At 53.9% G+C, this 18004-nt stretch overlaps 1 protein-coding gene across 22 annotated transcripts in view; it reads right to left on the bottom strand.

Moving 5' to 3' along the window:
• The window catches only part of RFX2 (regulatory factor X2), a 107327-nt gene that overhangs the window by 1350 nt on the left and 87973 nt on the right, over nt 1-18004 (bottom strand). For 21 of the 22 annotated variants that reach the window (XM_085013170.1, XM_085013172.1, XM_021083997.2 and 18 more), the window contains 8 exons: nt 17743-17855; nt 17236-17390; nt 15598-15695; nt 14566-14715; nt 12883-13091; nt 7759-7912; nt 6419-6461; nt 4728-5942 (listed from right to left, as the gene is read on the bottom strand). In XM_085013170.1, the coding sequence (XP_084869296.1) occupies nt 5827-5942; nt 6419-6461; nt 7759-7912; nt 12883-13091; nt 14566-14715; nt 15598-15695; nt 17236-17390; nt 17743-17855 (1038 nt within the window). In that variant the 3' untranslated portion in view covers nt 4728-5826. Of the gene's footprint in view, nt 1-4727; nt 5943-6418; nt 6462-7758; nt 7913-12882; nt 13092-14565; nt 14716-15597; nt 15696-17235; nt 17391-17742; nt 17856-18004 lie in introns of those variants that run through there. The other variant, XR_014837742.1, reaches the window with a different exon arrangement.

The raw sequence follows: 18004 nt of genomic DNA, 5'->3' as shown, positions 1-18004 counted from the left end.
CTCAGATTACTTGGTGTCGGCCAGGTTGCTACTTCTCCCTTTGTAATTATTGAATATCTTGTGAGGACTTAAATAGGCAATTTTTAAATTTTTTCTATTTTTTGTCTTTTTAGGGCCACACCTGCGGTATATGGAGGTTCCCAGGCTAGGGGTCTAACGGAGCTGTAGCCGCTGGCCTACACCACAGCCACAGCAACACGGAATCCGAGCCACGTCTGCAACCTACACCCAGCTCACGGCAACGCCGGATCATTAACCCGCTGAGGGAGGCCAGGGATCTAACCTGCAACCTCAAGGTTCCTAGTCAGATTCGCCTCCACTGTGCCATGATGGGAACTCCATTTTTTTTTTTTTTAATAGGGAATGTTTGAGGAAGAGAAGAGACAGATGGAGAAGAGGGGCAGCCAGCTCTTTCACTCTGTTGCTTATGATCTTTCCATGCATTATTGTAATTTAGTAAACAAAACAGCCTCAATTTTAGCTAAAATCCCAGCTGGCAAGTTTCCCGGCTGAAAAGGAAGAGGCCATGTCACAGTGACCACAGGGGGGCAGCAGAGGATTGGGATGAGATCAAAACTGGGCTCCAGGATAAAAAGCTGTTCCTTTCCTTCTAAGTAACTAAACTCTCAGGACTCAAAGTCTGCCCTGGGGGGCCAGGTCAGGTAGCACTGGCTGCTCTGGTCATGTTCGAAGCATTCTGGATGCACCACCTCTAAAACAGGGGCTTTAGATCCTGGGACGGCTGGGGGAGGGGTGTGTCTGAGAATCCCTTCTGAAAATGCCTGCAAAATTCATAGGCACTAAGGGGGTATCAGTCTGGGGACTGGTCACTAACCGCCCAAACCACATCTCTCTTTTTGCTTTTTAGGGCTGCACCCACGGCATATGGACGTTCCCAGGCTAAGGGTTGAACCTGAGCTACAGCTGCCGGCCTACACCACAGCCACAGCAATGTAGGATCTGAGCCACGTCTGCGATCTACACCACAGCTCATGGCAACGTAGGATCTTTAACTCACTGACTGAGGCCAGGGATTGAACCCTCAAACCCACATCTTCATGGCTACTAGTCAAATTTGTTTCCGATGTGCCACAATGGGAATTCCCACCTCTTTCAAAGGAGAGCAAATGGATAATTTGCTGAACAATGAGGATGCTCATAAGATCAGAGAGAAAAGAGAAGAAACTGGGCAGCTCCAGTGGGTCTAGGGAATTGGTGGAGCACCTCCCCAAGACTGCCCAAACTTCACATGCTTTGGCTGCACCCACAGCATGCAGAAGTTCCTGAGCCAGTGATCAAACCCATATCACAGCTGCAACCAGGGCCACAGCAGTGACAAAGCCAGGTCCTTAACCCACTGAGCCACCAGGGAACTCCTGAGAAACAATTGTTGAGTGCTTGGTGTAACATATACACACTACTATATATGAAATAGAAAACCAACCTGCTATCTATACTGTACTTTCTATAAATCAACTTATTTAAATCTCACAACAACACTGCGGGGTAGGCATTTTTATTACCTTTTTCCCCTAATGGGGAAACTAATATAAGTAATTCACCTGAGGGCACACTTAGTGTCCTAGCCCCACTGCCTCTCCAGGCAGGTGGGGATCCAGGAGTGGCAAGGAGGAAGGAGACAGTGGCTGTGTTAGGGGCATGTTGAGGGCGTCAAAGTGATGGACACAATGTGGGTGGCCCTGGCTCTTGGCTTGAACAGTGGGATGGATGGTGGGGCAGATACTGTAAGAGATGCGGGTGGGAAGCCTGGATGATGAGATGCTGGTCTCCTGTCTTGCTCTTTGTATGGCGAAGCACCCACAAACCTCTGAGCAGCGGGTATGGGCAGCGGCAGAGCAAGTCAGTAGCACTTGGATGAGGTCACAGAAGGTATGGAAGGAGCAGGGCCCAGACGCAGGGGGCAGCAGCTGGTGAAGTGGGAAGAAAACTGAGACAGGGACACTCCCTGCCAGGGAAAATCTCTCCCTTTCTTAGCACCCCTGCAGCCGGGTGGAGGCAGGAACATCCATGGGTAGCCCTCAACTCACCCAACTGCGGCTTACTGAACTCTGACTAGAGGCTGTTAGGGTTTTAATGATCACCAGGAACCCAGGTTCCTTCTATCTCACTGCTTTGCCATCCTTATTTTGTGATGTCTGCCTCGAAGTTCAAGATAGCTGTTGGTGCTCCAGCCATCCTGTCTGCATTCCAGCCAACAGCCTCAATTTTCCCCTATGTACTATGGAGGGTAACAACTACCTTGGAAGATAGTCCCAAAGTAGAGGAGAATGGACTGGAGCATCTGGTGAGAAGCCACCATGTTCAATCGGAATCTCTTGGAGGCTTTTGGTGGGACTGGGTTCTTGTCCTTGTGCAGGGCCTGTGCCCTGGGGCCAACCAGTGGGCCATCCAGGACATTGATAGCCCTTGGGACTTCAGCAAGCCCCCCTCCTCCTCTCTTCTCTTGGGGCAGGAAACACATGGGCATCACTTCATGAGCCCCACCAGCCACTCAGGTCCTCAGGGTAGGGCCTTGCTCTCCCCTTCCAGGGACCCTGCCGCCCAGCACTGGGCCTGGCTCTCCAAGGAGGGAGGTTGGGGGCAAGAGCTTGTGCGGCTCAGAGGCCTCAGGCTGAAATTGTCAACCAAGAGGGAATGGGGACGAGTCTGGCTTCCACTGGGTTCTTGGAGCCTGGCAGAGAGTCAGCACAGAGTCAGGGCCTGGCCACCTGACTGAAGGCTGGATGGTTGGGTCCTGAGAGTTACTCCCCAGGATTGGCCACAATATTTGCGGGGCCCAGAGTGAAATGAAAGCATGGGCCCTTTCTTGGAAAATTTTTAAGGATTTCAAGCAAGATGGTTTAAGAGTTTGGGATTCACAGAGTTCCCCCTATAGCACAGCGGGCTAAGAATCTGACTGCAGCAGCTTGGGTCGCTGTGGAGGTGCAGGGTCAATACCCAGCCTGGCACAGTGGGTTAAAGGTTCTGGCATTGCCATGGCATAGGTCACAGCTATGGCTCAGATTCAATTCCTAGCCTGAGAAATTCCATATGCCGCAGGTGCAGCCATAAAATGAAAAAAAAAAAAAAAAAAAAAAAAAAAGGTTGGGATTGACATATATACACTGCTATACATAAAATAGAAAGCCAACAAGGACCTTCTGTCCGGCACAGGGAACCAGGGAACTCTGCTCGATATTCTGTAATAACCTATATGGGGGAAAAATCTGAAAATGAATGGATATGTGTATAACTGAGTCACTCTGCTGTATACCTGAAACTAATACAACATTGCAAATCAACTGTAATCCAACATAAAGTCAAATTGAAAAAAAAAATTTGTCTTTTGTCTTTTTTAGGGCTACACCCATGGCATATGGAGGTTCCCAGACTAGGGGTCTCATCAGGGCTGTAGCTGCCAGCTCACACCACAGCCACAGCAACGCCAGACCCAAGCCGTGTATTTGACCTACACCACAGCTCACAGCAATGCTGGATCCTCAACCCACTGAGTGAGGCCAGGGATCAAACCCACAATCTCATGGTTCCTAGTCGGATTCATTTCCACTGCGCCACGATGGGAACTCCAAAAAAAGTTTTTTAAATAAATAGATTTCAAGATGATAACAGCAGAGCATGAAGCCAAGCCCGGCCTTGCACCCAGGATAACAATGGATGATTTCAGTGGCACCCCCAGCACCTCTACCTGGCCTGGGCTGGGGCTGAGGTTGAGCGCCTCTGGTGGCACGTGGGGCACTAGCCTGGCCCCGGAGAAGCAGGCTTTAGGGCAGTTACCTGGAAGTGCATCCACGTTTCCAGAACATCCTTCCCCCAGGGGCCCTCTGGTTCCTGAGCCCACGGCTCTCCTCTGCAGGGTTTCTTCAAAGTCTTATAATCCCACGTCAGCATCCCTCAAAGGGGGTGATCGTGACAGGAAGAACCCCTGGTCCTGACCCCAATCCCATGCGCCTGGCTCTCTGTAGGTGGGGCCTAGGAACTAGCGATTCTGGAAGCCCGCACGGATTCTTAGGGTGCTCTCAAGTTCAGCCCCCACTGCTCTCCCAAAGAAACCGGAGAGCCACCAGTGGGCTGCATCAGCGGCTGGCGCGTGGATTTATTCTGCCAAATCTTGTGACTCTAGTCTGTTTACAGTCTCGCCCATCCTGGGCTGAGACTTGTTTTCTTGCCCTCTCTGGCCCTGGGTCTGGCCTTGCTAAAAGAGGCCGGGGAAAATGGAACATTCCCCAGAGAGCCAGAGGAAAGCACTGCTGCCCCCTTCCCTGCCTGCCCCAGGGCTGGGAGACGGCAAGAGGGAGGGCTGTGTCCTCCAGGGCCACTGAGTGGGGTGCAGGGCCTGGAGTGTGGATTGGAACCCCCAAACGGGTACCTTCAATGTGTTTATTGCAACGAAAAATGAGAAGGGGCTGGGCAGGCTCGTGTCTTCACTGTCATTTCTATTCTTCCTCATGGAATCCTGCAAAGGCCGGGACAGAGCGGAAGGCAGGGATAGGTGGAAGAAAAGGCAGGCATCACAGTCCAGGAACTGTGAGGGCTCGGCTGCCTCCTGGGAAAGGAGCTGTGTGTTTAAAGACACTTGTGCTGTCTGATTTCACAGGAGTCTGGGAGGCCCAGGGGTGCAGAGCCTCCTGCCTGTCGAGAAGGAGGGTTTTTAAAGGCCACGTGAGTTTACAATAGTACCTTCTGCAAGAATGAGAAAACAACACTGGGACCAGAGAGACTGCATTCATATACACATCCATAAAGAACGTTCTAGTAACAATTAGAGCACAAAACTATTGGTATGAACATTTTTCCAAAAAGAGAAAACTATTGCATTTCAGAAGCTGCTGCTTCCTAGACCAGAGGTCTGTCTGCTTTGAGTCGCTGTGGGGGCAGAGCTCTGGCACGGGGCTCAACGGGGCAATGTGGAACGGGGGGCACAGAGCCGGGGTGTTTACAAGCGGGTCCTCGGGCTTCATTTGTCCCCAGAGAAGAGTGTCAACTCTGAGCAGTTCAAGATGAGACTGGCCAGGGTCGCAGCGGGCCAGGCTTGCTCCTTCAAAGGAAGGTGTTCTGGAAGGTTCTGTGGAGGGGGGCTCCAGCACCGCTCTTGGGGCACAGGCTTGGTGGGATTGAAGGCACTGCGGAGACACCGATCCCCTGGCCCCCTTAGAACAAACTCACGGCAGACCTAAGGGTTTAGCTTGAGGCTGGCTGTGAACTTGGACTGTCCCAGTCCTTCCGGTTGCTGATAAAGCTTTTGGGTTTGATTTTTAAAGGCCCCACCATGTCTTGGCACAAGTGGGCCTGTTTCTGTGACTTGTTCTTTGAGTCACACGGGACCGTGGGCCACGCACGCCATCCAGGGACGAGACAACAGGGCGGCTGCTTCTGGAGCCCTTTTGCGTCTAGAGACCGGGCTCCTAGGGGTCAGCAGGGCAGGTCCCTCCCCACTGAGGGGCACAAGGGGTCTTGGGGACGCTGGCCAGCCCAGCACTGCCCGACGGTGGCAGGGCACCCGCACGGTGCAAATCGCAGCCCGCTGGGTGGAGATGCCCAGTGTGGAGGTACCGACTGGCCCAGCACGGCCCCTTCCAGCTCTCAGGCGGGAGGTGTGCAGAGCGGGGAAAGGACTTTCAGAAGAAGGTGACACCCGGGTGCTGATAGCTCCCGCGGTGGTCACAACTGTTTTCTTCTTGAGGAAGCACATGTCCTTTAAGGGCGCCCTGGCTGGGAGCCCCGGGAGTCCGAGTAAAGGTCACTTGGTCTAAGAGGCACTGTTGCGGTGGAGCTCGGGCGGGGCCGCAGCCAAGAGGTGCCCCTGAGCTAGACGCCCTGCAGGGGGTGGTTGGGGTCACTGCGCTCCCGCTTCACCAGCGGCTCACCCCGGCCTCGGGCCTCTGATCGGGCCTCACTGCCTCCACGGTCCTCGCTGATGTCATCTGTGGGGTTGGGTGGGGGGTGGGGGGCATGGGAGGGTCAGGGGTGGGGAGCACATCCTCAGAGAGGCCAGGTGCAGGGTGCTGTCTCTGCTGGGTAACCTGGGGGCCCTCTTCCCCATGACCAGTGCCCAGGTGCCTGTGTCATGTCCCAGCAGGGCCGCCCTCGGAGGTTGGTCCTCCCACCCCTGTGGTTCAGGGAATGGGCCTGGGGGTGGGGTGCCCTCTGGTCCACCCGTCCTGTGCCCCCCTGTGGCTGTGGATGGAGGAGGCCCTTGGCCACCCAGGCCTGTGCGCGGCCCTGCTCCTTGAGGGCCTGCTGGGGAGGTGCCCAGGAAGCAGAAGTGAACATAATCCAGGAGGAAGGGGCAGGGCCTCTGCTCTGAGCCCACCCCTGACCCCACTGGGATGCCTCGTGCTGCTCAGGGTCACCTGCCCGGGGGGTCAAGGATGGGAGGGAAAGCCCCAGACACACTCACCTTTGTCGAGCAGTGTCAGCGACAGGGAGGCCAGATCGTTGAACTGCAAGAGAGAAGCCCAGAGTGAGTGGCCTCCACAGACTGGGTCCTGGGAAGGTCAGCAGTGTCCTTGCCCACAGGGGAAGTGGGCTGTGGCTTTGTGGGTGAGCAGTGGCTCTGAAGCTGCTGGGTGTCTGGGTGTGTCCCCACACCCTCCAGAGCCAAGCCTGGGAGCTGTTGGAGGGTGGATGGGTGCCGACTGAACGGGCCAGCAAGGGGACAGAGACTGGGGCTTCTGCGTGGTGACCATGAAGGAACAGCTGCTGCTTATTGCAGGCTCACTGTGTATTCAAAGCTCATGAGCATCACTCTTTTCTTCCTCAAAACAACCCAGCATGACTGAGCAATTCTGCTAAGTAAACACCCCAAAGAGTGAAAACAGGTGCTCAAACAAAACTTGTACACAAGTGCTCACAGCAGCACAGTTCACAGCAGCCAGAAGGCAGAAACAGCACAAGTATTCACCAACAAAGGACAGATAAGCACAACGGTGCATCTCCATGCAATCAGATATTACTTTGCCATAAAAAAGGAGAAGGGAGTTCCCATCATGGCGCAGTGGAAATGAATCTGACTAAGAACCATGAGGTTTTGGGTTCGATCCCTGGCCTTGCTTAGTGGGTTAAGGATCCGGTGTGGCTGTGAGCTGTGGTGTAGGTCGCAGATGCGGCTCGGATCCCTTGTTGCTGTGGCTCTGGTGTAGGCCAGCAGCAGTAGCTGTGATAAGCCCCCTAGCCTGGAAACCTCCATATGCCACGGGTATGGCCCTAAAAAGCGGGGGTGGGGTGGGGTGGGGGGGTGGGAAGGAAGGAAGAAGCTGTGATACCCATGACAGTGCAGGGGAACCTTGAAAACATTATGTTGAGTGAGAGAAGCCAGACCCCAGAGGCCCCAGAGTATGTGCTTCCATCAGTGGGAAATGCCCAGAACAGGCCAATCCATAGAGACAGAGAGTGGGTTGGGTTGGTGGTTGCTGGGGACTGGGGGAGGGGAAGGGGGGGGTGACTGCTCATGGAGATGAGGTTTTCCTTTGGGATGAGGGAATGGTCTAGAACTAGATGGGCGGTGGTTTTACCTTGCTGTGTGTTGACTTTCAGATGGTTAAAGTGGCCAGTTTTATGTTCTGTGTATTTTACCATGATGAGACAGGAAGTCCCACCCAGGTCATGTGAGCAGGTGACAGAGGAGCCAGGCTCTGCCCAGGTCTGTCTGGCTCTCCCTTCCCCACCCACTGGCACCCCTCCCACCCCGAGTGTGTTCTCTGGGGCCCCCAAAGCCGGCTCTCTTGGAAGGGCCCTCACCTCTCCCATCACTGCGATCGGCGTCTCTCCAGTGGCCTCTGCAACGCGGTGCTCGACCAGGTAGAACATGTACTCGTCGTACAGCAGGCGGATGAGGTGGAAGGAGCCGAAGCTGGCGGCGCTGCGCAGCGTGAGGTCACGGATCACCATGGAGCTGGGGCGGCAGACAAGGGCTGGCACCTCTGGGACATGGGCCTCTGGCCAGCCCACTAGGGGCCTGCCAGCTGCCCGGACCACCCCCTGTCCTGACTCGAGCCATGACTGGCTTCCCAAGAGCTAGTGGCCTTTCCTGCCCTCCCCACAGCCTCAGTCAGTGCTTTTTTTTTTTGGCCGCCCCGTGGGGCCTATGGAGTTTCCAGGCCAGGGACCAGATCCAAGGCGCAGTCTCTACCTAAGCCGCTGCGGCAACGCCAGATCCTTAACCCATTGTGCCAGGCTAGGGATTGAACCTGCGTCCCAGCACTCCCAAGACACCGCCAATCCCGTTGTGCCACAGCAGAAACTCCTAGTCAGAGCTTTTAGGTGCCTGAAAACAAGGCTTAAGTTCAAGGTACTTCTGCCTCTTTCATCTAGAGCAGGGGATGGCGAACTGTAGCCTGATCCAGACCAGATCCAGCCCACTGCCTGGTTTTGGACAGCCAGGGAGCCAAGAATGGTTTTTACTCTTTTGAATGGTTGGGGGAAACAGTCCAAAGAATTCTATTTCACGACACATGAAAAATATCTGAAATTTAGAAACTGACAGAACACCATAAGTCAACTATAATGGAAAAATAAAAATCATTAAAACAAAACCCTGAAATTCATATTTCAGTGTCCATGAATAAAAGTTTTATTGGCCGTGCCTGTCGTTTACATGTTGTATGCTGTGTGCCTATAAAACTTTATTGCTCGGAAAGACCTACTATCTGAATCTTTACAGAGAAAGTGACCCCTGATCTAAAGGAATTATTTAACATGGTACCCGACCAAAAACTCTGGCCTACAAACACATCTGCCAGGAAAACAAGAAGGAAGGGACAAGACAGGAAAGGAAATATGACCTGCATATGGCCTGTGACAGTAATGGAGCAAGGCAGCATCACCCCAGGGGTGGCCCTGCCTCCCTGGAGTCCACAAGCATTCAAAAAACCCAGTCAACATAAGCAAGCCACATCCATCAAATCATTCCTTCTCTGTCTACACCTCTCCCTCGCTCCTGCCCGGGGAGGCTCCTAACCGCTTTGGCTTTGGTGTTGCCCCATTCAAATCCATGTTTGCTCGAAGAATTTCTGGAAAATGTAACATGCCTTGGTTTAGCTTTCAACAGGCTGAAACTGGTGCTGCTTGCCTGTCAGCAATGGAATCTTCGGTGAGTCAGTAAAGATCGCTGACAACCATTCAGGACATTTCATTCTTCTCTCATCTTCCCAGGCCGGGCATGTAAACACACTCTGAAGGCAGGCTGGTCCAGCAGTGGGAAAAGAGAGCTGGCTCCAGCCGGCGGTGGCTTCGAGATGCCCTGGAAGGGCAACTAAGGAGGGGACCTGGGTGGTGTCTGCCTGTGTCCAAATTGGCGCAAGGGAGCAAAGTCACCTGAAGAGCGCTCAGGAATGCAAAGGCCGAGTCAGTGGCAGGGCGAACAGGCTCAGGGCTTGGGATGTGTTTACTGCTAAGAAGCTTCTTTGGCTCTGTATGGCTGACCCCCTAGAGGTCCCTGGGAAGGGCTCCCCACAACCCCCCAAGAGTGTCCTCCATCCTCCTCCCCTCCCCATCTCTCCGCCTTTTCTTCCCCACTGGAAGCAACCCTTGGCTTTTACGTCGCCACGGGCAACCAAGGCCTGGAAAGAAGCCAAGGGCAGACTCTGCTTACCTCTCAATGTTAAAACACAATTTGTGCTGCTGGTCCTCTAACAGGGATCCCAGGCCTGAATGCCCACCCAGAGGGTCCCTGGCCCCCTTTCCCTGAAGGCACCCCCTGGATTGGGCGCTGGTACCAGGCACCCTCACCCCACAGCCTTGGTGTCTGATATGAAGCTTTGGCTCCAAGGAGCTTTGCTGAGCCGTCTCCGAGGTCGCCTGGGTATGTTTTGGGTTCTCCAAACAGGCTTGCCGCTTCCTGTGGCGGGAACTCCACCTGGAGAAACTGGACGCGAGCCTGGCCATCAAGCGACTCAGCCCTGGCCCTCTGCTCTCCATTTGCTGGTGGACGCTATGGAAACAAGTCCCGGAAGCCTGACAAGATGGAGTCAGGGAGGGCCTTGTCCCTACGGAGAAAAGCACCCCCATCTCATAGCGGTCACGGCCACTTTCAAGCCTTAGCTGTGTTCCTGCTCTCATCTCCGTAGTTTAAGTTACAGGCTCGTCCTGCTGCTCCAGATTCCTCAGATCAGGACTTCCCACCACAGCCCTGCTGGCTGTCCCTGCCCCCACTGACTCCAGTCCCCGCCCCCGCATTACCCCAGTGATGCTGGGTGGTATTTTTGGCTAAATTGCATTTCCCTTTGTGGTCATGGGATATAAACCCCCAGCTGAGCCACACCATCTTGGCCTTACAATCCTCTTCTTGCTCACTTGCTCAACCAGTGTTCAGATGATGAGGCTACAGCAGTGAGTAAGAGTGACATACCAGCTCTTGGGGTGGGGGTGGGGAACAAACTAACAGAACAAGGTGACAGAAGGAAATTGGGGCTTCGGGGACAGAGGATGAGAAGGGGCCTGCTATTTCACTCAGGAGGTCTGCAGGCTCTTAGGATGATCGGGCCACGTGGCTCCCTGGGGGAGGGGTGTTCTGTGCCGGGGAGGGCAGTGCAAAGGCCCTGAGGTGAGCAGAGCAGGGCAGAGCAGCAGGCTGGAGTAGGGGACAGGGAGTTACTGGGCCAGCAGCCAGCTGAGGGGTTGGGAAACTGATAAGAGCCAGACAGTAAACAGTTCTCTGTCACTGCTCAACTCAGCTAAGGATCCATAAGGGAGCGGGCATAGCTGGGTGCCAGCCAATAACATCTGCAGAGACCGGTGGCCGGTGATCTGAGCCACAGCTGGCTGAAGGGCTGTCGTGAGCTGTAGAACAGCTGATTGTCTTCCTGGGGTTAACTGCCTCCTTTTTACAAAACACTCCATTTTCCCATGTTTATCACTGACTGAGACCAGGGCTTCCCAGCAGGGCTCCTCTCTGCAAGCACAGCCCTCGTTTTCTGGGCAAGGCTCCTCTTGCAGCCTGGGTTTCCAGCTCCTGTTCAATCAGGTGAGAACTGAGAAGTGAAAATGGTTTTCCCTCAGGATCCAGATGACACAGCTTCCCTGCCTCTAAGGCTCTGGGTGGCTGTGCAGAAGCCTGCCGCTGCTCTGGTTCCCAGCCTGCAGTGCGACCTGCTGTTTTCTCTCTGGAAGCCTTTATAATCCTCTTCTCCTTGGTGTCTGAACCTCATTCACTGGGCAGGGATCCTGGCAGCTTTTGGAAACTTGAGCCTTTGGTTCTGAGATATTTTCTTGATGATGTATATATATATATATATATATATATATATATATATATATATATATATAAACATATTTTTTTGGCTGTGCCCACGGCATAGAGAAGTTCTTGGACCAGAGACGGAACCTGTGCCACAGCAGCGACACCACTGACAGATCCTTAACCCACTGTGACACGAGGGAACTCCTCTTGATATTTTTATTATTTTCTCTCCCTCTGTTTCCTCTCTCTTAAAAAAAAATCCTATCAGCTGGATACTAAACTGACTGGATTGATCCTTTCACTGTCTCTTTTTCTCATGTTTTTCTTTCACGAGTTCTCTTACATTCTTCTTTCTTTCTCCGTATTTTTTTTCCTCTCACATTTACTTTTTTTCTTTTGGCTGTGCCCGTGGCATGTGGAAGTTCCTGGTCCAGTGTCTGAACCCGCACCACAGCAGTGACAATGATGGATCCTTAACCACTAGGGCAGACATTTACTTTTTTTTTTTCTTTCTGCTTTTTAGGCCATATGTGTGGCATATAGAAATTCCCAACCTAGAGGTCAAATCAGAGCTGCAGCTGCCAGCCTATGCCACGGCCACAGCAGTGCAGGATCTGAGCCACACCTGTGACCTACACCACAGTTCACTGTAAGGCTGGACCCTTAACCCACTAAGCGAGGCCAGGGATCAAACCTACATCCTCATGGACACCAGTTTAGTTTGTTACCACTGAGCCACAATGGGAACTCCCCTGCATTTACTTCCTGTGATGGTTAGTTTTCTCTGCCAGTAATTGGCACTGGTTCAGCCAAAATTAGTCTGGGTGTTGCTGTGGTTCCCATCCACCATCTGTCGACTTGAAGTGGAGAAGCTCGACTTCCACACCAGGGGTGGGCCTCACCTAATCAGCTGATGGGCCTTTGGGTCAAAACTGAGGTTTCTCTGAGGAAGGAGTCCGCTCTGTGGATGGCAGCATCCACTTCCTGCCCGGACCGCCAGTCCTCCTTACGGACTTTGGATGTGCCAGGCCCTGAGATCACGAAAGCCGATTCCCCGAAATGAACCTCTTTACATTCACACACACACATCATTATAACACAGTCGCATACATCATTTTAAAATATGTTCATTTGGCATTGTTGCTATTGGGGCGTGGATTTGATCCTGGCCTGGGAACTTCTGCATGCATGGGCATGCCCCGCCCCCACCAAAAAACCTCAGGCAGACCACTCTGTGGGGAGCCAATGCCCAACTCTGCCTCCTGCTTGCCCTTGGCAGTGAGGGGATGAAGGTTCGTGTTGCTTCCTGGCTTTTGGCTCACTGTCCTAGCTGACTCCTCGCACGGCAATTCCCCAACTAGTTCACATCTCCCACTGCTACCTCTGTGTCCTGTTCTCTCGAGACTCTTCTCCCCCTCCCTATGTGGGGCTGCTCTAGGGGCAGAAATAAGGGCTTGTGCATGAGCTGCCATCTCCCCAGCAGGCAGCCTGGAGATGATGGTTTCTGTCTGCAGAAGCCCTTATAGCCCAACTTTAGGCCTCAGAGGGCTCTGGGCCAGCCCTTGGGTGCTCCCAGGAGTGAGGCCCATGGGCTGGTCTGCGTCTGTGGGCCTCAGCCTCCACCCTGGGCCTTCTCCCAAGTCCATGCTGGGTCCCAGCTCTCTGGGAGATGAATCCCCGATTACCTGTAAAAAGACCACTTCAGCAGGAACTGCCGGGCGGCCTTGGGGAAGCTGGGGCTGCCGGCATGCTGCTTCAGGACCTGGGTGACCACGTTGTCCAGCCAGCTGGCCCACTGGTCCAGTGAGCTCTGCTGCTGCAGGGTCAGCTTGAAGTCCTGCTCCAGCCGCTGTACCACGCCCTCCTCGCACTGGCACACCCACGAGGCCTGCTCCTGCAGGGCACGGGTGGGTCAGGACAGAGGGACGTCTCCTGGGCGCAGCCCCAGGCCAGACACATGAGCACAAACACCTGTCGCCTTTGGCCTTTTCCAACTGTGAGCATAGCCCTGGCTTAATGGGGCAGAGATGAACAGACATCCAGAGGGAACATGCCCGCCTTCTGAAGCTTAAAACAGGCTTCTTGCGTCCAAAGCCCAGGCTGTACTTCATCTTTGTGTGATTTCTTTTTTCTTCTTTACATATTTATTTATTTATTTGACCGCACTTGTGGCATGTGAAGTTCCCAGGCCAGAGATCAAACCTGAACTACAGCAGTGACCCAAGCCACTGCAGTTACAATGCTGAGTCCTTAACCGCTGGGCTGCCAGGGAACTCCCACATTGTGTTATTTGTGTGTGGTCCCTCCTCTATGTGTGTGTGTTTGTTTATTCAGGTGATAAACTCAGGGCTTGAACTAGATGGAAACATGGCAGCAGGATTCATCTGATGGTGGCCTAAGCCCAGAGGAGGCACCAGGAAGGCAATTTTTTTTCTTTTTAGGGCCACACCCATGGCATATGTAAGTTTCCAGGCTGGGGGTCAAATGAGGGCTGTAAGCTGCTGGCCTATGCTACAGCCACAGCAAAGTGGGATCCGAGCCGCATCATGGCAACCCTGGATACTCGACCCACTAAGCGAGGCCAGGGATTAAACCCACATCCTCGTGGATATTAGTCAGGTTCATTACCAGTGAGCCATGACAGGAACTTCCAGGAAGGTGAATTTTTAAAGAGAATGGACCAATGTGACAGTCTGTCAGTCCCAGCACCTGGATGCCAGGAAGTGATCATGGAGTGGAGCCCAGAGCTCCCTGGGTAGACTGTAGGGGGTTTCGACCTCAAGTCTTTTTTTTGTTTTTTTTCCTGGCAGAGCCTATAGCATGCATAAGTTCCAGAGTTCCCGTCGTGGTGCAGTGGTTAACGAATCCGACTAGGAACCATGAGGTTGCGGGTTTGGTCCCTGCTCTTGCTCGGTGGGTTAACGATCTGGTGTTGCTGTGAGCTGTGGTGTAGGTTGCAGACATGGCTCGGATCCCGCATTGCTGTGGCTCTGGTGTAGGCTGGTGGCTACAGCTCCGATTAGACCCCTAACCTGGGAACCTCCATATGCCGTGGGAGCGGCCCAAGAAATAGCAAAAAGACAAAAAGACAAAAAAAAAAAAAAAAAAAAAGAAGTTCCTGGGCAAGGGACTGAACCCATGCCACAGCAGTGACAATGCTGGATTCTCAACCTGCTGAGCCACCAGGGAACTCCCCCAACTCTTTTCATACAAGAGAACTGTGGGCCGGGCCTGGGCGAGGTGCTGCTTTGGCTGTAGGCTGAGTTTTGTGGGTCTGTGTAGTTTTCTAGAGGGTGGAAGCCTAGGCCGGCAGAGTGGGTCCCTGTGTCCCATCCCAGGCTGTGGGGATGAGCGTGGAAGAAAGTTACCTGCACGTTGGCAAAGTCCACGCGGTTGAGGTCGCTGAGCATCTGGTTGATCTGGGAGGTGTTCTGGAGCACCGCCCGAGCCGCCTGCGCCAGGTGGTTGAGGGACGTGTACCTCCGCAGAGTCTGGGCAAAGGCACTGACCACGCCGACCTGGGGCCGAGGAAGGTGCAAGGGTGAGCCTGTCTCATGGAAGGGCGTCTGGCTCAGGGACATCTCGGGGAGGGAGCAGGAACAAGTGAGTCTGGCAGGAACTCAAGGGCCCAAGGACAGAGGACCAGTGAGGTACACAGGCGTCACCAACGTGTCACATGGCATCAGATGCACAGGTGAGTTAGAATTCAGGACAACGTGGCTAGACCCCTGCTTCTAGAAGTCCTCTGGCTCTCTGGGATGATAGGTGAAGATACAGATTTCCGGGTGCCCCTAGATCAGCCTTTGTTGGGGGTGTGGCCTGAGCATCTGCAGTTTGAAACAGCTGCCTAAGCCATGTCTGACTGTCCTGGGGTTTGAGACCCACTGGCCTAACAGATCAATTTCCGGTGGGGGGTGGGTAGACCAGATGCCCGACTCTGGCACAAGGAAGGAAGGTGATTATCCCTCTTTCACAAGTAGCCCAGATTGACACACTGTATGTTCTGATCTGTGGCCAAGACTGTATCAATAAGGGTGACAGCCAGGAGATTACAGGCTCCACCTATGTTCAGCAGAGAAACACTGGACCTGTTCCCAATCAACCCAAAACTATCACAGCAAAGACATCTGCTGGGCACTCCTGGCCAGCATGTGCCCTCCATCAGCTGCATCCCTCTCCCCTCCTGGAAAGACCACGCCTCCTCAGGACACACAGGAGCAGCCTGCTTTTTCTGGGGCCCAGGGGTCCTCAAGTTCCACTGGGCAGAGGGAGAGGAGCTCCCTCCCTTCACAGCACAGCAGGGCCCGAGGGACACCCCTCACCCCCTGCAGCTGTGGTCTCTCCCCTCCCCCACCATCAGGGAGCAGCGTGGTCCAGAGGCCCAGCCCCCGACCAGTCACCTTGGTCTGGATAACCTGCTGTGGAAAGTCGCTCATGGCATTTGTCAACCAGCCTTCCAAGCTCTTGGCAAAATTCCGGATGGCCTGTGTCAGGGTACCTGGGAGACGCAAGCCATGGCATTAAGTGTGAGAAAGGCAGCCTCACCCCTCAGAATCAGCTTGAGTTTTAAGAGATGCCTGTGCCGTGGCAATGACCACCCACCAAGAACAAGCAACACAGAGAAGAGATGGTGAGAATTTAGGGCTCTTAATTAGGGAGGGACAGAGTAAGAACGAGGGCCACCCAGCTCTGGTTGTCTCTGTTCATCTATCTTCTGCACTGGCAGCTCTCAGCCAGGGCAGCCCTGCCCCCAGGGAATACCAGGCAATGTTTGGGGACACCTGTGGTTGTCTCACTGGAGGTACTCCTGGCATGGAGGGGGTGGGGACCAGGGATGCTGTGACATCCCCGCCCCCCCGCCAACAACAGTGCCAAGGACACCCCTCCTCAAGAAACAGACCCACCCAAGGTCCACAGTGCTGAGGGGGAAGCCCCTGGTACATACGCATGTAGATATATTCTACTGACTTCAAATTTATCTTGAGATGGCTTGCAAGAACACATTTTTTTTTTTTTTAAAGTAAACCTCTGGAGTTCCCGTCATGGCTCAGTGGCTAACGAATCCGACTAGGAACCATGAGGTTGAGGGTTGAGGGTTCAATCCCTGACCTGGCTCAGTGGGTTAAGGATCTGGTGTTGCCATGAGCTGTGGTGTAGGTCGCAGACGCGGCTTGGATCCCGCGCTGCCGTGACTCTGGCGTAGACCGGCGGCTACAGCTCCAATTCGACTCCTAGCCTGGGAACCTCCATATGCTGTGGGAGTGGCCCTAGAAAAGACAAAAAAAAAAAAAAAAAAAAAAAAAAAAAAATTAAAAAAAAAAGTAAACCTCAACTGTTAGAAAAGGAAATATATCCTAGTCTCAACCTACCTTAATACAGAGACTCTAAATGAACACTACACTGAAGAGTTTCTGGGCAGGCAAGGCCAAAGAAGTACAATCATTTTGCTATGTCCCATTTCCTGGCAAATGAGCAGCAGACCAGCTCATCAAGAAAGATGGAAGGTCTCCAGCACTAACACGCTTCCTCGCCCTCCAGGAATCTGGGGGTCTGGGGGTGGGGGGGGTAGGGGTGGAGGGACACGCCTCTCACCATCAGGGACCTGGGATCTCGAGGGAGAGCCTCCCAGCAGGCTGGCGGGAGGACGCCCCCTGGTGGTGTGCTTTGCCACTGTCTTTGGAGGCTGCACGGGTGTTTGGGGACAGAGGCCTTGGGAAGGTCCCCACCACAAGAGTCAGCCCCAGCCATCAAAGGACATCATTTCCTTTTCCCTCCTTCCTCAGTCAAGGCCTCTGGAATCTGGTGAAGGTCTGTAGAATTCACCCTTTGATGCTAAAGAGTCAGTGTGGGAAGCAGAGCTCACTGGGGCAGGCAGGTTAAAACCTGATTCAGCCCATCCTTGATGCTGCAGGCAGGGGAGGGCTGTCCTGTGACCCTGGCCTCCCTTCTGGGAGTCTCCTGTGGCAGGGCTCATGTGGACCCCACAGTGTGGGTGTGGCAGGGGACATGGCGAGGCAGAGCGGGGCAGAGCTGCTTACTGGGCACTGGCCGCAGCACGTCCGGGATGAGGATTTCCACCAGTGCCTGGTACAAGATGTGGTCGCAGGTCCTCATCCACCTGAGGACGGGGTCACATTTGCACAGGGACACCAGCTTGTCCTTCGGGAGGATGGCACCTTCCGGCTCCTCGTCACTGTGGGGGACACCGGGGGACACAGGTGAGCCACTAGCCTGATGCCAGTTCTTGAGGCACAAGCCGAGTGAGGCTACAGGACCACTGGGTGCAGGGCTGGGGAGACCCTCCTGCCGGCCAGCTCCTCGCCTACTACGCGGTCACCCCCAAGACCCTGTGCTGAAGCAGGGGGATGAGCCATGAGTCACTCATCATCTTAGAGTAAAGACCACACGCCCATAGGGGGTCCGAGCGCCAGTTTCTGGTTGCCTGGCACATTCGTCCAGGGCCACATTGTGGGTGTCAGCCAGCAACTATCTGCAGGGAAAAGCCTTATGGAAGGAGGCCTGACTGCGGGGCTGACGGGCAGTACCTGGCTGGTAAAGAGGCAGGGCCGTCGCCTGAGGAGGCTTTAGAATTCCAGAAGGAAAGCCACAGCTTCTCAATGTAGTGAAACTGGAGGTTCATCACCACGTCTAAAGTTGCCTGGAGATAAATACAGTGGGTTAAATACAGCAATGTGCGTGCCCCTGGGTTGGCAAGTGGCGGGGAAACAGGCGACAGTGCCATCTTCCCAAAGCCAGAGAGACACTGAAGGCTACGGGAGTGAATAAAGGGGAGACTCCATCTAGTCC

Source organism: Sus scrofa, chromosome 2 (assembly GCF_054392235.1).
Source record: "Sus scrofa isolate SSC_HxYL_T2T_F1_AM1 chromosome 2, Sscrofa_HxYL_maternal_Yorkshire_Landrace_v2.0, whole genome shotgun sequence".
Taxonomy (NCBI): domain Eukaryota; kingdom Metazoa; phylum Chordata; class Mammalia; order Artiodactyla; family Suidae; genus Sus; species Sus scrofa.
The sequence above is the reverse complement of the archived record's forward strand: the minus strand, read 5'-3'. Positions and strand labels throughout refer to the sequence as shown.